The 25,754-nt window shown below is 40.9% G+C and overlaps 1 protein-coding gene across 1 annotated transcript in view; it reads right to left on the bottom strand.

Annotated features, from left to right (window-relative positions):
• Window positions 1–1,426: 1,426 nt before the first annotated feature.
• dennd4a (DENN/MADD domain containing 4A) overlaps window positions 1,427–25,754 on the bottom strand; it is a 46,076-nt gene continuing 21,748 nt past the window's right edge. The window contains exons 14-30 of the mRNA XM_060923871.1: window positions 24,629–24,762; window positions 23,938–24,070; window positions 23,604–23,810; window positions 21,336–21,464; window positions 20,588–20,732; window positions 16,504–16,626; window positions 11,626–11,745; window positions 10,479–11,380; window positions 9,593–9,818; window positions 6,869–6,960; window positions 5,991–6,166; window positions 4,885–5,002; window positions 4,470–4,688; window positions 4,192–4,321; window positions 3,892–4,057; window positions 3,732–3,796; window positions 1,427–3,591 (exon numbers count right to left, since the gene is read on the bottom strand). Coding sequence (XP_060779854.1) covers window positions 3,455–3,591; window positions 3,732–3,796; window positions 3,892–4,057; window positions 4,192–4,321; window positions 4,470–4,688; window positions 4,885–5,002; window positions 5,991–6,166; window positions 6,869–6,960; window positions 9,593–9,818; window positions 10,479–11,380; window positions 11,626–11,745; window positions 16,504–16,626; window positions 20,588–20,732; window positions 21,336–21,464; window positions 23,604–23,810; window positions 23,938–24,070; window positions 24,629–24,762 — 3,222 coding nt within the window. The 3' untranslated portion in view covers window positions 1,427–3,454. The remainder of the gene's footprint in view (window positions 3,592–3,731; window positions 3,797–3,891; window positions 4,058–4,191; window positions 4,322–4,469; window positions 4,689–4,884; window positions 5,003–5,990; window positions 6,167–6,868; window positions 6,961–9,592; window positions 9,819–10,478; window positions 11,381–11,625; window positions 11,746–16,503; window positions 16,627–20,587; window positions 20,733–21,335; window positions 21,465–23,603; window positions 23,811–23,937; window positions 24,071–24,628; window positions 24,763–25,754) is intronic.

Raw genomic sequence — 25,754 nt, forward strand, 5'->3', positions numbered from 1 at the left:
CAAAGGCAGCAGTCCTTTAGAAAGAATAATGGAATTCAATGAATTGTTTACTGTAAAGTATGTAATTTACACTCATACTACAATTGAACTATTTTTTTAATGGATTAATACAACACGAGAACATCACAATTTGTGCTTGTAAAACACTTTTTTTTCCTTTTTCAAGTTTGAAATAGCTACCTGCAAGAAAGTAGTCTTCTGTATTAGTCTTTGTTTATTAATGTTCAAATAAGTAAATAATTAACAATTATTCACTGAAGGCAAAGTGAATATCAGCGAATAATAACAGAGGTGAAGTCGAGTTTATTATTCACCGATATTCACTGAGCCTGAGGTGGATAATTGTTTTAGTACAAACACACAGGTGATTATTTTTTAAAAATCGTATTTAAAAAAAATTATTTATTCCAAACTTCGAAAGCAGCATGCAAATGTAATGCATGCAGACTGGTGACACTTATCTATGCCGACTCACATAAAATACTTTGTTTTGAAATAGATAAAATAAATCATAATTCTACTTTACCTTTGAAGAGTTTTAGACCAAATTCCATAGCATCTTTAGTGCCTTTAGGAATAGCATTTTCTTTCATAATTTGTAATTCTTCCTCACTTACGGTGACACAGTGACTGGCAGCCATTTTGCCGAGTCATTCGCGATGGTTACTGAGAAATAATCTGAATTTCTTGACAAATCAACGCATGCAATTTTCTATAATCACCTACGTATGTATACTAATTAACAATTATTCGCTGAAGGTGAAGTAAATATCGGTGAATAATAACTGAGACGAAGTTGAAGTTATTGTTCACCAGTATTCGCTGAGCCTGAAGCGGATAATTGTTTTAGTATAAATACACAGGTGATTATTAAAAAAAAATAAAAACAGGTGTATTTAAAAATGTATTTCAAACTTCAAAAGTGGCATGCAAATGTAATAAAGGTGCGCAGACTTGTGTCACTTATCTATGCCGACTCACATAAAATACTTTGTTTTGAGATTGATAAAATAAATCACAATTCCACCTCACCTTTGAATAGTTTTACACCAAACTTCGTAGCATCTTTAGTGCTTTTAGGAACAGTATTTTCTTTCATAATTTGTAATTCTTCCTCACTTACGGTGACGAAGTGTTTGGCCAAGTTGCTCGAGGTGATTATCGAGAAATAGTCTGAATTTCTTGATAAATCAACACGCGCAATTTTATATAATCACCTGTGTATTTATACTATAAACAGATTATTACGCCATGGGAGTAAAACCAAATAATGAGAGGAAATGGCGCATGGGTTTTTTTTCTGTCTTGCAAGGTGTTTAGTGTAACGCTGAAACAAAAGTGAAAAGTGTTCCAAAAGTACCATGTTGATCACTCTTTCACTCAGTTTTTCTCTCTATTTCTAATAAATAATGTTTCAAAGACAACATTGACCATTCAAGTGAGTTTATTTACAGTTATAAACAGCTTTTGCAGATCCCACCTTGATCTGGCGAAATAAGGACTATACAATATAAACAGGAATAAACATAAGAAATAATATGTGTAAAACGCATTGGGCCACAACAGTACTTTAACTTACAAAAATCATTTCATAAACCAACTTTCAACAATATTGAACTTATTACACACTGAAATATATTTGTAATTAGCTTGCCACTCAAAACATCAGTTAGATTTTAGTAATGCAGCCAGATAAGGATTTAGGTTATAGAAAACAGGCAAAATCATGAATGGCAGTGTCAGGGCATCAAATTTCATATACTTGCACAGCATCTGGTCAAAATGAGTAGACTATAATTCTTTGGAGTGATATTCTTCATTACAGCTAGTGACATAAACATCACATGCCAAGTGTAATGCATACAATGCCTAATATGTAACAGTTCCTAATGGTAGACTGTGTACTACTACACTGAGCAATAAAGTGTACAGTGTAGCTTAAATTAGTATTACCAAAGCAAATTAAGTTAGATTAAGCTATGCAAATATATATTTCTTGCAGCTAACGTAAATTCTTCACTCAGATAGTGTTCTGTTACAGATATAACAGAATTAAATGCACGTGTGCTCTTTATATCTGTAAATTTCGTCTCAGGTACCATAAATACGTACCATTTCAAATTGTACGATAAACAGTTCATATATTAAATAAAATGTGATAATACTGGAATGAAAAGCTCCAACAGCAGAACACTGCCATTTTGTAAACACGTCTATGTTTGTACATGCAGATTTAACTTATGTATAAAGACATATTTAAAAAAAGAGAGAGAGAAAACAAACATATTGAAAACTGTCTGACAGGACCTAAGTATTCCCTTAATGTGTTTAATAAGATGCCAAAGTATCCATAGGTGTGCTTTAATTAAACACAATTTTAAAATAAAAGCATCAGCTTATGTGAAAATGGAAATTATTCATTTAAGCCTGTAGTTATAGAATTGGTACATCCCTAATACTGTATGTAAGAGAAGAGTTTAAATGTATTCTATGCATTTTTAGTTGGTTTCCATTCAGTTCTGCAGCTCATTTGACCTTTCATAAGGCATTGTTTAGTTGGATTACAATATTCATATATTATTAGTCACCTTTCGTCACTCCTTAAACAGTCATTTAATTTATGAGTTAACATCCGATTTGGTCCAGTTCTGTACCTCACCTATTCAAAAGACAATACGCTTCACAGATATCACGATAAATGGTCTCCAGGACCATATTCATAGACAACACACTTGCAAATTAAAACCAATACACTGCTTGGTACTGTCTTTACGTATGAAGACAACTCAGTTATAACAAATACAAGGTTTAAAATATACCTTTATAATACAAATATTCTAAATAATAGAATAATAGGTTATATACAGAAAGGTGACTTTTGTTTTAATATACAAGTGCTTCTGTGAGAGGAATCTCAGAAAACTTCAAAGTTTCATACGGGTTTGTTCATTGTGCTTTTCTACTAAGGGTCCTAACTAATACAATACATACTGCTACTGGTCCCAAAACCATGCCACTGTCCTCTCTGTGTGATTTAATAGTGATGAGTGATGCTATGACCTGAGCACTAGATGATATTGCTCCTAATCTACAATGGCCTCGGTAGTCAATATTACCTGAGTGAGGCTAAATGTTTAAATGTGTCCTGGGAATCCAGAGTGAAATGTGTAGAAGGTTGAAATTTAGGGGATTATACGAGGTAAACAGAACCATTTACAATATATGACATAGTGTTTAAAGGTAGTACACAGTAAATAGGAATGGGCCACACACATGTTGGTTTTAACAGAGAGCTGGAAAATGCCTCAAAGTGTCTACATGGCCCTGTTTCGAGCCAGAGGTAGCTTTGGAAGTAGTGAATCCTTCTTCTTTGGCTGTCTCAGATTTCACATCTCTTCCTCTTGGTGACTGAAGGAGAGAAAGAAGAAGTGAGAGAACCATGGGATGAGAGAAATCACAGACTCGGCAACCCAAAAGTCCTCCTACACTCCATGACTCCAGCACCGGGTGGGCGGTCACAGTTGTGAGTCAGCTTGACCTGGCTGGGGGTCAGTCGATCGTACGCTAACTTGTACTCACGGTCAAAAGCATCTGAGGAGACAAAAGGCACAGGATGGTAAGCGTCTCTGATTGACAACTCACAAAGTGGAATGAAAATATTTCTGCACTTTCAGCACCCTGCAACACCAAAGACACTAAACTATGGTATATTAATGAATCGTATGACTCACCAATGTTGATACTATTCTTGCCCAATGCTACCAATGTCAAGAATAGGATGTCTCTATACAGGCTCCTGTAAACCAAAATGATGCAGGATTAGACACAGGTTTTTTTTTTTAAGCATGAGTGCTAAACAACGGAAAGCCTGTTTCTTTTTGAGGCTATTACCGTTGCCTGATGAATCCCAGTCTGGTACCAAGCAGCTGAAGTATCTGGCTCATGGGCTGGTAGACATCATTCTTCTGAATGCTCTTGACAACACTCTGGAGAAGCTCCAGGCTCACAGGATGTTTCTCCTCCAGCACAGAGGAGGCACAAACATTAGAGTTTGAACCTGTACAAATACAACCAGGATTAGAGAGAATAAGGAGAAATACACACAACGTGTATCCTTCAAACATCACTCAAGACATATGGGTCCATTACGAACACATTAAGCTGAGAAATAACAAACAAGTGTGTTCTTACAGTGCGCATTCCACAGCATGTAGCAGGGTGGGATAGGGTCCTGGTGCAGTTTGGGGTTGTCCCACAAAATCTGGACTAACACATTCTTACTGTCCTCTGAGGCATTGCTCTGGACGGTCTGTGGATCAATCTGCAAAACAGCATTATCCCAAATTTGTAGGTCGATTTGTCTAGATATACGAAAGCTTTCCTGACACAATAGATTACAGTGGGATGTTACAACAATTATTATGAACGTGCTCTCACACGTTTGGATACAAACAGAATGAAATGGGTACCTGCATGTTCTGGCTGCAGTGATTGGAGCTAAGGATAAGGGCGGGCAGGCTGCTGGGCAGCTCCAGCCTGCGGAAAAACCACACCAGATTCCAGAAGACAATGGGATGGTGGTCCACAATGGCAGGTGAGGAGATAACCTCCTCGCCCTCGTTCTCCAAGAGGCTCTCAAGCTCCTTCCACAGCACCAGAGGACTCAAGTAGGGCACAGTGATTGGCTCCTAGAGCACAGGGAAAACAATGCCAGAACAATATTTAGACCATCAAACTGAATTTTATGAAAAGATTAATTTTATGATAAAGATGTAAGGAATATACATGTGACAAAAAGGTAGATGAAAAAAGTAATAAACAATAAGCAGTAAAAAGCAAACCGAACCATATGTTGACTGGATAAGTTGACAGTGAGGAACTTACTGTACTACTGCTAGCACTGTTGGAGGCTCTGTCTGTAGATTCACTGCTTGGCTCCTCCTGAATCTCTGAAACACCATTTGTTTCCGTCTGGGAACTAGGCAGGTCTCGAACAGGAATTCTGAACACAGTATACAAGTACACAAACTTGTGTTTATAACCTTCCTCTGACTTGCCAGATTTTAAATACTGTCCACCCTCTGACCTTCACATAAACTGTTGCAGCAATTTATGCACAAGACTGCAATAAAGACTTTTATGAGCAAGCTGAACTCAGTAACAAATTCAGAAAACACTCTTACAAATTCATAATCCTTGAGTCAATGTTAAATTTTAACCAGACCTTATTTATTTATTTATTTATTTATTTAAGGTTGATAGTTATGTGAAAAGGGCAAAAATGGGGTGGCTGCTATTAGTCAGTCATGCTCTGTCCTGGCTCAATGTGTGCTTACATGAAAATAAACTATATTAACCCCTTGGCCGCCACCCATAATTAATTGTAATGTGCTGGGCATATAGGACAAAAATAGGTCAAAATTGGGATATTTTGATAATCTTTCTCTAACGTGTTCAGAACTTTATATTTTTAATATTTGTATAGAAAAATCACAAAAAACACTGTTGCAGAGTAAAAATAACTTTAGTAATCAAAAGCATCCCAAAAAACCCAAGACAACGGGTCTTGTCATAAACATGAATTACTAGTACTTGAAAACACAATGTACACCAAGGGTCCATGTATTCCAAGCAACTGGGTACCATTTTTATGATGGTCTTTGGTATGACCCAACCATGAAGAGAACTCACATTCTCCCAATCAAGAGGCAGACATGCTAACCACTAGGCCAACTTGCAGTAATGTACCACTGTGAAGTAAAAGTAATGTGCCATGCAAGGTACATAAAAGGAGGCGTTTATGACGACTAGCGTACGTCATAAGGCACAGCAGTAAAAGATTTCATGACGTACGTGACTCGTCCAAGGGCACTGAAGGGGTTAAACGATATGTATCGTGATTCTGTGTGAACCCACACCAACTACATGTTTAAAATCATACCATAGCACTGTACAAATTAGTTAAAAATGACTGAGTGAGAGTTACTTGCCTGTCCCGGCTGGTCAGGTCTTGGATGTTCACATTAAGCAGGGGCAAGAAGGCTGAGCCACAGAAAGGGCAAGTGCTATTCAAATTGGAGTCATCAGCTGTCCAGCCAGCCATGATCTCCTCATCATATGCCAGGCACTCGCAGGTGTTGCAGCGTGAGCAACTGGACATGCGTACCTGCACACACATAACTGTCATCCAATGCCATCCTTCTACTCACACATACCTTAACATAAATCACACTTGTGTCTACAGTCTTACTTGACATTCATAGAGTATTTTAAACGGTTTACCATCCCAAAGTAGTGTTATTTATTTTGAACCTTAGAAATTCACGGCCAGTATGAGGACACTGATGTACAGTATACAAATGTTGTTTTTGTATTAACGCCATATAAAACATACTCTACTTATATTTATCATAACTACTTTGGCTTTTTATTTAACTTAATTCAGATTGTTGCTGGTGTATGTTCTTAATTAGGTGTATTATCTTGAAATACTCCTTGGGATATATAGTTTTAAACATGCAGGCCTGATGCATTATCTTCTAATGCATCTTCGGTTCAATACAAATATACACCTACACATGATTCTAAATTCTACACATTATCAAAAGGCAACTTATTTGTTTGCTTTTGGGAAAGACGCATTTGATAGTTTAACATAATGAGTCGGATACATTTGCTAATCTATATAATTCTTCTATAAGTTCTAAGATCATCAGGCAGAAATACCCAAGAGCTGTCACCATAACTGAATTCTGCAGCACACCCAAAATCTGATCATGTGAAGGGATCTCCCAGGCCAAAACACAAACAAATGATAAAAATAAATAAAGTAAAAAAAAAAATCTCACTGTTGTGGAACCAATCTCACCTCTATGTCATAATTCTGCTGGGCTGGTGTGAGGCTAGCATCAGGAAACACATCTGGGGTTTGTGGAGCTTTCACTACTGCCAGTGATGATCCTAGTCACAATTGAGAGAGACACACACACACACTTTACTCACTGAGGTGCAGAAAGACTCAGTGCTGCAAATTAACATTCATCTCAGCATGTTCTCCACTGAATAAAGGCACGTTTCAGAACGATGGATAGTGATGAATGCTGATAACCAGAGCTTTATGAATGCTAATTTTGACAGGGCTCAGCATAAGATGAGCACACTCCTTTGAGCTGATAATAAGCAAAGGTTCTGCAGAGGCTTAGGGTATGTCTGACTGTGGCACATCTGAGTAATGATTAGGAAGCACTTCAGCTCGGTCGCCTGATTGAAGAGTTCCAATCAAGGTCTCCACTCTGTGCCAAAAACACTCAGAGGCTTGTCTGCTGGCCTAATTCAGCAGCCACTGGGGCAGAAACAAATCAATCATCTTGCCACAGTCACACTCTATAAGAACAAAACAGCCAAGAGGCTACCTCAGCATGCTGCTCAATGAGCCAAATAGAAGATATACATAAATGTATATAATATTTGAGGCATTAGCAAACTCAAGGACCTGTTGTATGCCAGAACAACTATATTTCACTCACTGAGTCCTTACATGTCTGTCTGCAGTCTCATCATGCACAGATATTGTAATAAACATTTCATGAACCTTCTTAGGTGATTTTCTAAACTCAAGTTCCCCACTCAGATATACAGATATGCTGCTTTTTGCTTTGTATTACGATAAATAAGATGAAATGAAACAATGATGGGCACTGTTTAACAATAGTGAGAATACATATTAGATATTTAAACTGATTCAACCAATTCAGAAGATCATATTGATTAAACAAACAACTTCCAAATAACATATTATAAAGGGATTGGATGAGATGTGCAATAGACTAGTTGTCTGGATGTAGCGGTTTTATTTTTGCAGATATAATACATGCCATTTAAGTTGGTTTATTTCACTAGCGTTTATTTTATTAAAGGCCATTACAGAGCTGCACAGCACAACCCAGCTGTTTCACTGTTCAGTAGCTTGCATAAACATGAAAGAAGAGTCATGAGGTTAATTGAAATCAATGTATAGTGTACATATATTGCACTAAGTTGTGCTCAAACAATTTCCCACAGTGTGCTTTATTGCATTTGATATGTAAAAGACCATGATGGTGCTGCTGATTCTTCAATATACGGAATAGTGAATACAGTACATTTTGGAAATTGTATCATAAAGCACATACGTTTTTGTCAATACTGGTGATGATTATTAGAGGTATATTTGGAAGCTAGACCAGGGAGGGTGAATTGCAAAAAGAAAACGGAGTTACTGCATTAGGTGGTGTGTTTGACCCATGTCAGATCTTACCTCAAAACGATGTAAAATTCCAAAACTCAAAAACTATTAGTGCTATCAGACCCAAAGTTTTATATACACTTCCAGAGAATTTCCCCCCCCTAATCTGATACAGGGTACATGCAGGTTTGACCAACTGATTTTAAGGGTGTACTCACACTAGGTGATCCGTACTGTGCTCAAGCACGTTTGACCCCCAAAGTCCAGTTTGTTTGATTAGCGTGATCGCTGCATACCATGCTCGGGCATCAGTTCATTTGGACTCAGGCACGGTACCGTACACATCTGGTGTGATCACTAACCATGCCCAAGCATGGAACTCAAATGCTAAGACATGCAAGTTTCAATTCATTTGAGAATATTTGGGTTAATAACAGGTCTAGTTCTCATCTTACTGATGAACATGAATTGTAGTCAATGAGAAAAAAAATGGCAAATTCCTCCCTCAATGTCAGCTGCCTCTATAAAAAGCTTCTTATGTGTGCAGCAGGGCGACACGGTGGTGTAGTGGTTAGCGCTGTCTCCTCACAGCAAAAAGGTCCGGGTTCGAGCCCCGGGGCCGGCGAGGGCCTTTCTGTGCGGAGTTTGCATGTTCTCCGCGTGTCCACATGGGTTTCCTCCGGGTGCTCCGGTTTCCCCCACAGTCCAAAGACATGCAGGTTAGGTTAACTGGCGACTCTAAATTGACCGTAGGTGTGAGTGTGAGTGTGAATGGTTGTCTGTGTCTATGTGTCAGCCCTGTGATGACCTGGCGACTTGTCCAGGGTGTACCCCGCCTTTCGCCCGTAGTCAGCTGGGATAGGCTCCAGCTTGCCTGCGACCCTGTAGAACAGGATAAAGCGGCTACAGATAATGAGATGAGATGAGACGTTGAACACAAATGTGAGCACAGGCTGGGGGGAGTGGGGAGGAGAGACTCAGGCATAGTACAATTCAACCATGAACCGGGGTTGTTATATCAAATTAGTTCTTATTGCTTAGTCTTGTTTGCATACCCAGTGCTCCTAATTTAAATATCCACTCGGCACATTTAAAAAAAATGTACTTTGTTTTTTTACTCATTTTGTAATTATCCTGTTGCAAGCTTTTTTTTTTTCCTTTTTTGTACTCATTGTATTCCCCAGATTCTGTAGCTCCACTTGGTGCTGTTTCCAGCAATGGATTTACACCCACATTTTTATGTGTATTCTTAATTACACCCAGCAATAAGAATGTCAACTTCTTATTGTAATTTAGCAGGCTATAATCAGGGAGTCAAAATGATGGGAATGTTTAAAATATCCCCCCCACACACACAAACACACTCACCAAGGAGGGAGGCCTGGCGGAAAAGCCTGGGAGGTGCAGGAGGACTCTCTAAGCAGCGGCTGTTCCTGTTAGGACTCCTCTTGAAGGAAGCGACGCTGACAGAGGCATCTCTCTGGGGGGAGGAGAGCGCTTCTGGGTCAGGACAGAGTTCACCCTCAAACAGAGATGAGCAGTCAGGCTCACCTGAGCCCAGAGAAGACACGCTGACCCGATCAGAGTTCAGATCCTGAAATAAAAACACAGTCATGAAGCCATTCAGGGAAAGTGGACATCATCGAGAGAATGTGCTTCATTCACCTGTGCAATGGAATAATTGCAACAAAAAAAGAAATAATTGTTTTCAATTATTCTTAATGGATGCCAACAATTTGTAGTCCTAAATGTCAGTCCAAAAGTGGTATGTGAACTTTTGCACCAAGGTTCCATATTGGGTGGTACGGTGGTGTAGTGGTTAGCACGGTCGCCTCACAGCAAGAAGGTTCTGGGTTTGAACCCAGCGGCCGGCGAGGGCCTTTCTGTGTGGAGTTTGCATGTTCTCCCTGTGTCTGCGTGGGTTTCCTCCGGGTGCTCCGGTTTCCCCCACAATCCAAAGACATGCAGTTAGGTTAACGTGGGGCGTTCTTGGGCTGAAGTGCCCTTGAGCAAGGTGCTTAACCCCTGACTGCTCCCCGGGCGCTCTAGTGTGGCTGTCCACTGCTCTGGGTGTGCGTGTGTTCACTACTTCAGATGGGTTAAATGCAGAGGATGAATTTCACTGTGCTTGAAGTGTGCATGTGACAAATAAAGGCTTCTTCTTCTTCTATATCTTACAGTGAAAAACTGTAGTGCTTTTCAACTCTGCCAATTTATAGTTGAATGGAACAGAACTGCACTAATGTGGACTCACCTGTGCAATGGAAGTCTGTGAGGACAGCCTCGAATAGAGACGGCTGGCTTTCTCAGCCACGCCCTTGCCTGCAGACATGAAGCTGTTCCTGAATACGTCTAATGTGGGTGTGAGCAGGGATTCCATGGAGAAGGAGGAGGCAGAAGGTGTGGGCGAGGAGGGTGATGCTAATGAGGTGGGCCGGGCTTCCTTGCTCCTACGTGGGCATCCCAGTGGCAGTGAGGGTGAGGAGAATAGTCTGCTCCGGGGCTGGGGCTGTAACTGGGTGCTTGGCGAGCCTGGTATAACAGTCTGCAGTGGTGAGCTGTGTGACGAGGGGCTCTGGATGCTGCGTAGATCAGTGCTGAGTGAACGCTGGCTCACAGGGCTGCTCAGGTGCTCCATGTGAAGCTGGATCTCCTCAGCCAGGTGACGGCGTTTGCCAGGGGCATCATTTGTTTCTCCTGGCTCATCTGGCATGCCAGCCTTGCTCTCGGCTGCCAGAAGGGATAACGGATCAAAGCCAGACTCGATACCTGCTCGTTGCGGCACATGGCCTAGAGTGCTGCTGAAGCTCACGCTCCGTGCCACACTGCAGCGTGAATTGCTAATGCTAGTCTCCGTGGCAACTGTGCAACATGTGCTCCTCTCTGCGGCAGGTTTGAGTGGGTATGTGGTGCCTGTTGCTTCCTCGACCTCCTCCTCATCCAGATAAGCTTGTTTTTGTTCACACTCTTCAGAGACGTTAAGCAGCTGATCAGAAGTCAGCTCTAATGTACTGGGCCTCACAGTATTTTTCCCAAAGATGTCCAATGAGTTGGGACGCTTGGGTACAGCTGCACTGTCTCTTATACCTGAGGGGTACAGTGGTCTCAGGGCAGCAGATGAGTCCTTTTTTATAGATACAGCTCCTGTCTTGGGCACTAAAAAATATGGACAAAATATAATCATGAAATATGGACAAGAATAAAACACACTCACAACAAGCGTGCCTCCAGAAAGACAGCTCGTATTTATACCTCGCTATGATATACGAGCTGTGACCTTCAACAGGAGAGGGAAAACATTTTATTGTTATATAATAACTTGCAATGCTACACTTCACCACTTGGTGGAGCCTTATAGCTCACACCTGCACTACTGAAAAACAACATGATGCACAACTCACGTGGAATGCTGTCTCTCTCCTTCTTCTCCTTCATGTGAGGAGAGCTGTCCTGCTCTTCTCCTCCCCCAATCCGCACCTCCTCTTTAGACAATGAGTCATAGCCCTGATCTGATTGTCCACCTGCAACAGACAGTTCACAGAGTGAAGCACTCACATTGAAAGACAAAGAGAGTTATAACAAACACGATCGCACATTCTAGACCAGGCGTTCTCACTCTTTTTTTTTTTTCAGCAACCCTCTCTGAACATAATCCAATTACTGAAATATTCGACTCATTTAAATATGTACAATTGGGGAAATATATGTCTAACTCTAAGAAAGATCTTAGGATATGAAATGCCTAATAATGTTAAGGTCTTGTACTTTTGTGTTTTAAAAGATGATGTGATTAAAAAAAAAGAATGGTATCTATGTAAAATACTGCTAATGGCATGTAAAAAAACAATTATAAAGAATGGTATAAAGTCTCAATCAGTGGACGGACGGAGTTAACGAAATCTATTCAGTGGAGATGACGACATTCTAAGGCCCTGTTTACATTATTTCGAATCAGCGGATCATCAGATTAACGTTTTTAAAACGATTTGCGTGCACACAGCAACGCCAATACACGGATATGCTAATCACATGACTAATTAGACGGCACGTCACATGATCCCAGTGCATATCGGGCATGCGCAAGTCACTCACCACTTGCAAGTGGAAGGATGGCAAGCGAACACCTTCTCCAGCAGATAAACACACCTGGCTGTGATGTTCATGTTCTCACTGAGTTTAAGCGCCTGAAGGAGGTTGAAATGTGTAAATAAACCTCAGTGCAGCTCAGCGCTTCCTCCTGCACTCCAAATCACTCCGCCCTGAACAGCGATTGCCCTCTGAAGGGTGCGCACTCCGGCCCTGCGCAGCTCACAGAGTGCGCGAGTGAAGCGCACGAGCAGTGATTCGGGACTGAGCCGCTGTGTGTGTGATCCCAACGCCAGCGAATCAGGAAGGTGGTTGTCACAGTGACGTTGTCCAATGACGACGTCAGCTAGAGCTCAGCACAGCGTATCCGCGTATTCTCAATGTTTACACAGCACCGGATCAGACACGATCTGGATTGAATACGTGGACCCTGGCGGATTCCCGTTTCCCGGCGTTTCCAGGCGTTTTAATGTAAACGGACAGTGCATCCGCGAAGAAAACGAGACAGATACGGTCTAATGTAAACTTGGCCTAAGGTTCAGAGGAGCAATCTTTCCCATAAAATGGGAGAAATGGACTGCCTATATCAAAGGAGTACAGGACGCGACTTGAACATGGGATACAACGGACAATTAAGGACACTGGTCATGATATATGACAACAATACAAATTGAGGTGCCCCGTCAATGTTTTTCTTTGTCAGTCTGTTATTGTTTGCTTGCTCCATATTATGCTGAAAATACCAAATAAAAAGTTATTTAAAAAAAAAGTACAATTATATTTTAGCTATTTACTGCAGCCATAGAGCTTCTTAATATATAGGTGGGGTTCATGTTACCAGATAGAAAATGGAGTAGGCTTTGAAGGTGATAGGGAAAAATAACAAGAGTGCTCTGAGAGCACATTATCCCTCACCGGCAACTATATCTATGCTATAAGTGCTTAATACACCCTCATGAAATTGTTGAAGTATAAGTTTGGTAATCAAGGACCATAACTCTGGTGGAATGTGACCGAATTGAATGAAATTGTAATATGTGCATTACTGACATATAGCAAAGCCTTGTGCAAAGTTTCGGAAAATTCCTGCAAAAATTGTGAGGAGTTGATTTCAGAAGACAAGCACACTTTCATGAAATTGTCAAAGTACAAGTTTGGTAATCAAGGGCCATTGACAGGCCATTCTTTTTTTTTTTTTACTTAGGAGCCATTCCACCGAATCGGTGCCATTTCCGTCCCTAGAAAATTATATGTATAAATGCACATAAAAATGTACTTTAAAATACATTTCCTTATTATGCACAATGCCCTGCACATTGATCTGATTTCAAATTTAAGATATATAATTGTAAGGATTAATAAAAACTACCTAAAACACTGAAAAATAGCATGTGCTACCTATCCCCGCACTCTAACTTTATACTTAACTATGAAATATTATGATTAAAATCCTTCAGAAACAGTATTTCTTTTGCACTGTTGTGTGACTCCATATCCTATCCATGGTTTAAATATTTTTTTCATAAGAAATCCACAATATCTTAGTTAAAATACACATTTTAGTCGTGTCCCTGGGTTTTCACTCAGTCCTGTTACCCAAACATATTACCCCATCTGACAAATTTGGAACATTCCATAAATCACATGCTCAACAGGAAGTTACATCAGTTGTGTCTTCTGAAGGCCATGGGAAGACCAAAAGTTAGTTCTCTCATTTACTTTTCTGTATATTTGATGATTTTTTTAACTTTGACTGATAAGGTCAATGTCAACATACTGTCCTGTTACTTAAATTATTTCTTAGATGATATTTGTTTATTTTAAAAATACAGATTTTTGGTAAATCACTAGAATGTGCTAAGTGTGGTCATGCTATTAGCGATGATGCCATGTGGCTTAATTCCATGTATTAGCTAATCCTAGGCTAAAAACTCAGTCCTGTTACTTTCAGAGTTTTGGTAACAGGACTGAAAAAAATGCAGCCATCTTTGACTTCCAAACCTTGTAACGTACCCTGAGGTTAACCAATACACATTTTGAATAGTTAAATATGTGTGTTATTATAATCAGTGTTGAAAAGATATAACAAATTAAGTTTAATTTGGGAGTGGTACAACAAGCAAATGGCACCCATTCGGTGGAATGTCCTACAGGTTAGTCTTGGTATCTTGATATCCTAAGATTTTTCTTAGAGTTAGACATATATTTCCCCAATTGTACATCCCATTCATCCATCCATCCATTATCTGTAGCCGCTTGTCCTGTCCTACAGGGTCGCAGGCAAGCTGGAGCCTATCCCAGCTGACTATGGGCGAGAGGCAGGGTACACCCTGGACAAGTCGCCAGGTCATCGCAGGGCTGACACAGAGACCATTTACACTCACGGTCAATTTAGAGTCACCGATTAGCCTAACCTGCATGCCTTTGGACTGTGGGGGAAACCGGAGCACCCGGAGGAAACCCATGCGGACACAGGGAGAACATGCAAACTCCACACAGCCCTTGTCGGCCGCTGGGCTTGAACCCAGGACCTTCTTGCTGTGAGGCGACAGTGCACTACACCACCGTGCCCCCCCCAATTGTACATATTTAAATAATTTAAAGAATGAGTCGAATATTTCAGTAATTGGATTATGTTCAGGTAAAATGTGACTGAATTGAATGAAATTGCAATATATATATATATATATTATGGCATGGGTGGCACGGTGGTGTGGTGGTTAGCGCTGTTGCCTCACAGCAAGAAGGTCCGGGTTCGAGCCCCGTGGCCGGCGAGGGCCTTTCTGTGCGGAGTTTGCATGTTCTCCCCGTGTCCGTGTGGGTTTCCTCCGAGTGCTCCGGTTTCCCCCACAGTCCAAAGACATGCAGGTTAGGTTAACTGGTGACTCTAAATTGACCGTGAATGTGAGTGTGAATGGTTGTCTGTGTCTATGTGTCAGCCCTGTGATGACCTGGCGACTTGTCCAGGGTGTACCCCGCCTTTTGCCCATAGTCAGCTGGGATAGGCTCCAGCTTGCCTGCGACCCTGTAGAACAGGATAAAGCGGCTAGAGATAATGAGATGAGACATTACGACATATAACAAAGAATCCTGTCAAGTTTCGTGAAATTCCTCCAAAAACTGCAAGAGGAGTTGATTTCAGAAGGTGAGTACCCTTCCTGGGATGGATGGACAGACAGACGGACGGATGGACATCGCCACGACATAATCACCCTTCAGGCCTTTCGGCCAGCGGGGGATAAAAACCCCAAAGGTTAAGCACAATCTTGTCAAGATAGACAAAATGAATTGCCAGCTACACCTCACAGGTTCATTTTTTTATACCACTGTCATGTTCTGGTCAAAGACAGCTAGAAAAGGGGATTCATTACAAACAAAATCTTTAAGTAATTAATGTTTAACATTCATGATGTACAAAAAAAAAAACCTCCACCCAAATGATTCAAACTAAACCAAACATGCCAGAATTTATAACAACTGATTTAGTAGGTTATGCAAGGCACTCTGATTTAGTGTGCACCTGCACTGCTGAACACTGCAGCTCCTGAGCTATATCCAGACTCATCACAGGCATGACTTCACAACACAGTTACTGCACCATAGAATATGAACACGCAGACAGCAGAGAATACTGCTGAAAAAGCTACTGAAGCATGGATAAAGTTGCTGAGATATATAAAAATACGATCGCTCTCTCCTTTCATAGGTAAAGAAAAAAATAGGTATTTTACTTGCAATTATTTTAGTTACTCTCCCTCTTCCGCTGTCTTTGACTCCTGCTGAGAGTCTGCGTACAAAGACTGAATATATTTCAGTTTTTCTTGTCAAAACTCAGCTTATGCCTATCATTGGCGTATTCCCCTTTAACGTTCACTTATGCCTCTCCTTTATTCCTTTCTTCTCTCCACCTGTGTGACGACATCTCATGCTGTGTGTTACACCATTTGTAGTATGTTCAAGGATTAATGAGAGGTTAAAATAAGGAAAGAAAAAACGGGAGCATGCTCGCTTTATTTCCACTGTGAGAAATAATCTCTCTTGCAGCGACTCAACCTTTTCCTTTTCAGTAAGGAGAGAGAGAGAGAGAGAGAGAGTACAGATAAACAAGTGTGACCTTGACACTCCAGGAAGAAAAAGAAAAGACACGAGAGAAAAAACACATGAATGACCCAGAGTGAGGGCAGACAGGGCACCTGTGCTGGATCCATCATCGCTGGAGTCCATTTTGGTGAAGTCAGTATCAATAGATCCTCGCTCTGCTGAGTCATTAGTGCTGTCCAGACTGCCGTGGCTCACGCTGTCCAGGTCACTGGCGTCTGCACACAAAAGCAAGACACAACATTCAGTCAGCTGGAAAAAACTATCGTTATTTAATCCATAGCTAATCTACAAATATCATTAACAACATAATCAATTACTGCATCTCATCCCACTGAAACCAGCTGCTTGATCTTTCGTCCCTGGAGATGGAGGTGAATCACACATAGATGATGAGACCTCTAACTCAATTTGAATTTCAGTCTATTATTTCATGTGTGGTAATGAACTGGTGCAGGTGACACTGTGAGAATATTAGAGATCAGATAAAGAGCAGGCTGAAGTGTGACAGCGAGGGAAGCAGCTATCAATTTTATCTTAATTGGACTCATTAATGCCTGGCTGCATGGACTGACAGCTTTGTAGTGTTTATGGAGAATTACGGAGATGACAGCTTCCTGAGGAATTAGGCTTCAGTTAAAGAGCTCTGCTAATTCACTGACATTATGGGTTTTTTTTGGTTTTTTTTAAAATCAAACATGTTTCAGTCTTGATGTTGTTTAATGCTCTTCATATCTGACAAGGACACAAACACAAAATCAAGAGCAGCATGACACTGACTGCAAAGATTGCCCGTAATCAAGACTGGCAAAGATTGTGGATACTTTAAAAACTGTCATAATCCTACAAATGCACTGTTGTATTTGCTCAAAGATCAACCCGTTTGTTACCATAAGGCATGCACTGAACGTTTTAATGCACAATCAGACTCAGATCACGTGTTAAGTCAGGAATAAAACACAGCGGATGTGCTGTTGTAGGAGAATAATGAAGTGGTGCGATGCTCTTCGTTAAAAAGGCAAATTTCCCTAAATATAAAGCTCTTCTCAGGGTTTAAATACGTTGTCGAGTTATATTATCTGACCTGGTTCTAAAGAGAACGATGCAGAAGCAAAAGCAAAAGCTGCACTTTCCCAAGCCAAGTGGTACAATCTGTTTACTGGCCTTCACCCAACACTGCTGTCTGTAAGAAACTGGACAACGACAGTGAAATGGAACAGCAGGATGATAAATGAAATGTAGACAAGCAGCCTAACTTCCCAGATCCAGCCAAATTCCTCATATACCATAAAATGATGCTTTTGGCCAGTAAAACATAATCCTAGCACAATTCAGGAAAGAAGCAGGAACTGATGACTGGATATAGAATGTTTTTTTGTTTGTTTTTTTAAATGTCAAATTATTTTTGGTTCTCTGAAATGGATGAAATATATAAAGGTTTAGTTCCTATATGGTTTAATTCATATTCATAAAAAAAAACTCATTAAAATCAACACTTTGCACTTTAACATCATGGTACATTGTTACATTTTAAATATGTACAAATATTCAATATTTACATATGATAAACGTTGTATCCCAGTCCAATTAATTATTATTAAAATGATACTGACACGAACAGGTCTCCATGGTGTCATTTTACAGATTTTTAACACAAACTTTCAATTGTCGATGTTATCGCAAGGTGTGAAGATGAAAACTCAACAAAATAAAACATTTAAACCTCCCATCATGAAGCGATGCCTGGAATCTCCTTCCCTTCCGCCGAGAATGGCTCAAACCGGAAATGACATAGATCGGGGAACCCCTGCCTGGAAGGCACGCCGACAGAACGTTTTCATGACAGAACATGAGCTGTGTCCGAAATCACTCACTCATTCACTACTATCAAGGGAATTCTATATAGAGCATTATATAGTGAGCTCATTGGTAAAATGAAAAAAAAATATATTTTTTTTCGGACACTACTCCACCACGCTGGTATTTACATCATTACTGTCGCACAATTAAAACGTGCCAGGTCAGGCAGCTAGTCGATTTTCAAAATAATAAATACATGCATGTATTTTTGTGATAAATACATATTAACTAAGCGTATTTCCCACATTAATAAATACAAATTACTTTGTGTCTGCTGCATCTTTCAGTTCTTTTAAATCAAGGCTGAATACTTTCTCCTTTGCCGCTGCCTATGAGTCCACTATATAAGGTGTCATAATTCTCACTATACATTCAGACAGCACTACAAAATGGCGAACTCACTATATAGTGAGTAGTGAGTGATTTCGGACACAGCGCATGTCTTGTATGGTGGGGTTGAAGACGAGTTAGTTGGGGAAAAGAAGGTTGGAGAGGAGGAGAGGGAGAATGTAGGGCTTGGGATAGAGCCCTACCGGTTTGAGCCGTACCAGGACCGTCACACTGACAACCATAATGAGGTGACTGCCACTCAGATCTCGGCAAGCTGACAAGTGGACATGGTGGAGGGATTATTGTAACAGACCACCTGTTTTTGTTTACATTAATAATTACTAATACCAGCTGTTTTTAGAATCTTTTACTGACACAATTGTTAGTATAATAGTAATTCCTGTCAATAAGTTATAACTCAGGCCAAGATAAAATAATTGCTTTGGTTCCAATTTGTCAATTGCCTCCCGAATACCGACCTCCCAAAAGCACAGTGTGGCACAGAGATATGTCGCTTAATGTGTCAGGTGGGTGAAGTATTCTGTCAGGAATGGGTGGGAGACGGATGTAAGTGCAGAAGATAGTTTATTATTAAAAAAAAGTGAAACCAGGCAAACAATCCAAATTGGTGAGCATAAATCAAGAAACAGTGAAACAGGCAATAGGTCGAGCGAGGCACAAACAGACAATCAAAGGAAACAAACACGAAAAACAGGAACTCAAGGATCGGAAACCAAGAGAATTAAACAGGAACTAAGACTCAGTAATGTGTTAACAACACAATACTTCACGATCTGCGAGTGTTTTCCAGGTCCTTATATAGGTGCGCTGATTGCACCTTAATCCTGTACAGGTGCGAGTCGTTTACGGTGCACGTGCTGTCCGGAACGCGCCCGAGAGTCAGTCTGATCCACACGCCACGGCACGTAGGTGTGACATAGTGTAGACAACTGTAGTGGAAAGTAGTCACTAGACTGCAGCCAGTGTACCAGAACAGTGCTAGTTTAGATCTACTCTACTTATTTTATTATCTGAAGGCTAAAATAAAATATTTCCCCAGCTACCTAAGAGTACCTACCCACTGTTCAAGCCTGTGTTTGTCATAAGGTGGCATGGTGATCAGCACTGTTGCCTCACAGCAAGAAGGTTCTGGGTTCGAGCCCAGTGGCTAATGGGGGCCTTTCTGTGTGGAGTTTGCATGTTCTCCACGTGTCTGCGTGGGTTTCCTCCGGGTGCTCCAGTTTCCCCACAGTTCAAAGAGTTAACATAGGGCGGCCTTGGCCTAAGGTGCCCTTGAGCAAGGCACCTAACCCCCAACTGCTCCCTGGGCGCTGTAGCATGGCTGCCCACTGCTCTGGGTATGTGTGTGTGTTCACTGCTTCAGATGGGTTAAGTGCAGAGGATGAATTTCACTGTACTTGAGTGTGCATGTGAGAAATAAAGGCTTCTTCTTCATTGTTTTCAAGCATTTTCAACACTCTGGAGTAATGGAGTATGTGTACAATAAAGTGCGCCACCTGTCTGCCAGATTGCTTTAGTTCATAGTCATAGAGAAGAGTGAAATTATTTAGGTGTCAGTATTAATTTAAAACCTTTTCAGTATTGTAATGTACTACAAAGGAATACCGCATTAATACCATAATATTTCTAAATAAACTGCCATGTTATTATGTGACTGGGCTTGTCTGTATTCCTTTGTTAGTGATGGAAAATCATGTTTAAAAGTCCTGGGTTCAGACGCTGTGCACGCACTTGCAGTTTCTGAAGACTCCCCGATCTACGTCACAACAAGGCGCCACAGTTCCCGTCTGCTCGATCGTGCCGCTTTGGTGGGGTTTTTTCCCACTTTTTTTTTATCAAAGGCTTATTATTTGCAATCATGTTGTGGGTGAAAATGATCATAACTGTCTTTATTTTCACAGAGTCATAGGGAAGAGTGAATATAAGGATTTTTTTTTTGGTTTACCGTTTGTGTGATTAAGTATGTACCTGAGAGATGGGGGTCTTTGGAATGACTAGCCTGTCTCCTCCACACTTGTTTGAACTGCACCACACCCCGGACCACGTTGCGCAGTTTACCCCAGAGGAAATAGCCCCCTCTAGTGGACGAAGGCCATGTGCTCTCCAACACCGCCTGAGCAAGCAAGAACACAAGGAGAGAGTGAAGATGAACACAAGCACTCACACGGACAAACTAACACACACACACACATACACATACACCCAAGCAGATTAAGCTAGTAATTCGTCTTTGTAACTCCCTTCATTATGTTAAGAAGATTGTGTTCACTCTCAAGGACTAGCTGTAATTACTCTGAAAGAACAGGAACAACTCTCAGCTGTCCAGACTTGTGTGTCTATTTATGTTTTCTGGATGGTTTTGGGGCTTTTTTCAAGGCAGAGAAATACTAGCTGTCCCACGGGAGCCTACCTACCCACATGCTCATTTATCTTATGTAACACAAGCGCATGAAACAAAGAACCAGCCTTGGACTATATGCTAGCTCTAAAATTAGATTAGGCATTCAAATTCAGGCCGAGTGCTCCTAAACCCCCATTCATTTGTACATACATCTTCAAAAGGCTATCTCCTACATGGTGCAGCATAGACAATGCTTATTATGAAGAACACAAATACAGCGATTAAATATAATCCATTCTCCAAACAGCTGCAAGACATTTCCTACTATACTGCTCACTGCAAGGGACTTCCTGGAAAAACAGAAGTGATACTCACTCTGTTATAGTATCCGTATGTTATGGCATTAGGCTGAACTCCAGCCTTCTTCATCTCAAACAGCACCCGAACAGCCAGGACTGGCTGCCCATACTGACCACAGAGCTGCATCAGGATCCGATAACACACCTGAAAATAAGCGCAAACTGTGAAGCGCCTGTGGGTTGTGAAACAGCAGGTCAGTACAGAGCTAGTCCCTGACCTGTAAGTCTCCATTTAACAAAAAAATTTAAATCATATTTATATTCCAGAGACCATGGTCAGATTATTTTGATCTACAGAATCAGGAAAGTGTTGAAACAGACAGATGTTTGAAAATGTGTTATTACCATATGACCGACATCACTTCTTAGTACTCACACACACACACACACACACACACACACACACACACACACACACACACACACACACACACCCCGCCATCAGTTAAATTCCCAAATATCTGCAGGAGATGTGCGTCTTTTTCAATAGTGTTTATAATGCTAATAATTCAAATATATGTGGAAACCCTTCACATACTGAAATCTTGACATTTCTTACTACTTATATATAGCTCTAAAAATACACTCTTTCCTGAACTGCAATGTTTTCCGTTTCTGCAAATCTGAATCAGAAGTAAAGTCAGCATTTTAAAAACTTTTTTAAAAAAATGCATTTAAAGATTCAATCCTGACTCTGAGGTGCACTCGAGATATTCTGAAAGCCCGTATCTGATTACACACTAAACTGATTAGATTTATGTTCATTTCTCTATGGCATGTACATAGCTATCCACAAACCTTATCGAAGCTCATCAAAGCAACCAAAACTGTATGAGAAAAGGCCATTTAACTAGCAGGATTTTACACAAATGGGCTTTTTTGCCATTTGTGAGAATTCAGCCGCAGCAACATCCGACAGGTTTTTCCACACTGTCACACATATTGGATGTTTAAAAATAGCTTACAGCTTAATCACTGTGGTTAAGAAAAAAAAAAAAAGCACAGTTTTTGAGGTCCAATCATACAATCCAATTCCTTATTAAATAAAAGCATGATGACTTCGAACTCATTCGTTAAAAACATAAAGCTGGATAAAAACCGAACAACAGTAAATACTGTAACTCTAACAAACAAACAAACTAATGCATAATGCAGTGGCGAACTGTTATTATTTGAGCTGGGACTTGAGCTCAGCCAAACATACCAAAAAAGCAACAGGGCAAAGGATTTAGCAAGGGATTAGCGGCAGGGTGCCAGGTAGCTCCGTTGTGTGTAGTTGTCGATGTTGATGTAACTAAGTAAATTACATAGGGAAACGAATAATTAATTATGAGTGAAAAATACTGTGACGAGCGTGCGTGGAAGAAGAGTCTGGAGACAGAAATCTTAGTTTCTTGGTCATTAGCCTGTGCTACTTGCACTGGCTTGATTGCTTTATTAACATTCGCTAACACTACTGATGAACGCTACACCGGCTGGAAGTTTACTTCACTGCTACACTAACAGCGCCGACTCACGGTTAAGCTAGTGCCGGCCTTTGAGAAGGCCGAGGGCGATACATTTTTGGCCCCGCTCACTATAAATCAAAATCTGATTGGTTAATTAATCTGTCACTTCCTACATAAACATAACACTGCTATGACCTTCTGTCCTGGTAATGAAGTCGTAACCAATGAGTAAGCCAGCTCTAAACTCTTCTCAGCCTAGAGACAACAAACAAACAAACAAACAAAAAATCTCATTGGCTAACTCGATTTTAATGTTTTCAGGACAGTAACGCTTTCATTTCTGAAGCAAATTTGATAGAAAATGAGGCCAAATTAGAAATAAAAGAGAATAACTGTAATTAAATTATGAAAGAATGAAAGAATGAAAGAAATTAAATATAACATTTGAAATGCTGATATGTTTGGGCCTTCTCTGAAAGCCTAAAAGGCCCCGACAATTCCCCTCTGGCATAATACACGATCGTTTGGCTATGGGTTTTTTTTTTCAGTTTGGAATTTTGTTCAGTGAATATTGTTGTTTTATGCATTACGCATTTGTTTTCTGTGTGGTATATACATTATATGTTTGTTTTATGTGCTGCATGTACAGTACTTTATGGACTGTTTTAAAATATGTCTTGGATGTCAGTCTACCACAGGGGTAGGAGATGTTTGCCAAGTCTGAGACATTTGCATTACAGAGGTGATGTTTATTTATGTGTGATGTGTGCCCCTATAAACATAAGAATAAACAAAGCTTCGGCCAAGAAACGATTGTGTGTATTCTTGGTATCTACCTCATCAGGTGGCTGTAGCTTCTTGTCCTGCATCATCCTCAGGACATCATAGGCAGCTCGGAGTGCCCGGACCTTAGAGTGGCACGCTGCTACATAGGCTGGCAGGCAGATGAACCACAGGCCATGGCAGTGGCGCAGCAGACACTTGGACCACATGTGAGGTATGGATGAGTATGTCTTGGCCATACGCTGGGCTGATTTAATCTCCTGATAAAAGGAATAGGATCAGAGAAAGAGTGTGTGTGTGACTGGAAGTTAAAAAGGAGGCAAGCAATAACCATACTCTTTGATCTGGATAGAAAGACAGATAGGTGACACACACACACACACACACCTGTTTAGAGCGGCGGAAAATGGCTGCTGGGCTCCCTGGGCTGGTGTGTCTGGAGTTTGAAGTTGCCATAGGGATGCCTGGGCCCTCCTGGGGTTCACAGAGTTCAGCATTCAGCACGGGAAAGCCGCTGTAGCTACACAACACACATACTGTAGGTTAGCCATCAATACTGCAGCACTTTCATCCATTTGTTTTTAGTCCTACATGGATTAAAATAGGTTTGTTAGATTTGGCTGATGAATGCTGTTTGCAATGCAGCAGAGCAGAGGAGATTTTGGTTTTCAATTATTCCGACTCCAAATTCTTGTCATGTATGCACAAACACAGGCTAATTGCAAAACGTGGCATTTTCCACAGTGCAGGAGAAATATTTCAGACTGGAAATGCATAAGCTCAAAATGGGAAGCTGAAAAACAGCACATTAATAGCTAACTACTCTAAAGCTAAAAAAACCCTCTAAAGCTGTAAATTTGATCACATGCTCTGCTAGGAGTCTATAATTCTAGATGATGCATGAGGAGATTTGTAGACACTGGAATCTAGGGAGATTTTTAATGTGGGTTTTACATTCCCTGGGGAATAACTGAGGACTGCAGAGAGCTTTTTCTGCTGCTGAGAAGAGTTGGCTGTTTTGTAATTCTGTATATGTATGGTTTTTTTCTCTCTGTGTGTGTCTGTGTGTGGGTTGTACCTATAAAGTACGGAGGGCTCCTCTCCCTCAGGCACAGGTGGTAGCTCTGGAGGTGTGATGAACACTGTGTGCTCACTGCGATGCGATTTGTCCAGCTCAATAAGCCTGGTGTCTTCCGGCTTCTCACTGTCCACCTGAGATGGAAGCACACTCATTATAACTTTGTCATAAACACACAAAAACAACACAATGGTGTGGAGGCAAGGGATTTCCTGCATTTTGAGTGCTGCAGGATACAGCATTAGACACACGACTGAGTGGGAAATTTTTAGTGCAGAAAAGCTTGATAATTTTTTTTTTCACCTCTGCAACAAGAAGCACAACTCCTCCTAGCGCCTTCCAATGTGACACACAAATGCACACACACGTGCACACACACACACACACACACGGAGTGCAGTGACCTGAACTAAACACAGTCGCTCAGGGGGTGCAGACACATTACTGTGCAGTGCACCGACATCAGACTAGCCAGTAGCTCAGAAGGGTCATGGCACATTTAGCTTCCAGACGTCTCTGTCTGCATGACCATACAGACCCCACCATACATAAAGCACTGACCTACATCCATCCAGAAACAACACTCACAGAAAGAGAGCTGAAGCATTTATTTTGTTAATTACCAATAGAAAAATCAGCTACTCAGGTTTCAGTAGACAGGAAACAACACTAAGGATTGTTTCTTGGCAGGAAGAGCTGACGCCCAATAGCACTGATTGAGTTTGCTTGCAGAACAGAGATTATTTTTGAACCACTACCCAGCTCTCTTACGAGGTCATGGTATCGGCTTGAACCTTAGCAGAAGTGTTTTAACGTGCTGGGCTGTACAAGATCCCTCTAGGAATCTGCATTCTCCCTCTGTGACTCGCTCCAAATTGTGCTCAGCTAGCATTCCGTTCTCTGTGCAAACCCAGACAATGTTCTCAAGCCACATTTGGCCCACTTTAAAATCAGCTCACATGGTCACTTCCATTATCAATGTGCCGCTAAAGCACTGTCCTTGGCAGGCTGTAAATGGCGAAGGACGAGACATGGAAGGCAATGACTTCCACTGTTTATGGCTCTAATGAACAGTATGATCTGGAGTTGAGCCACCACCAGCTCTTTATTGGATGATAGAGAACGA

Source organism: Neoarius graeffei, chromosome 6, assembly GCF_027579695.1.
Source record: "Neoarius graeffei isolate fNeoGra1 chromosome 6, fNeoGra1.pri, whole genome shotgun sequence".
Taxonomy (NCBI): domain Eukaryota; kingdom Metazoa; phylum Chordata; class Actinopteri; order Siluriformes; family Ariidae; genus Neoarius; species Neoarius graeffei.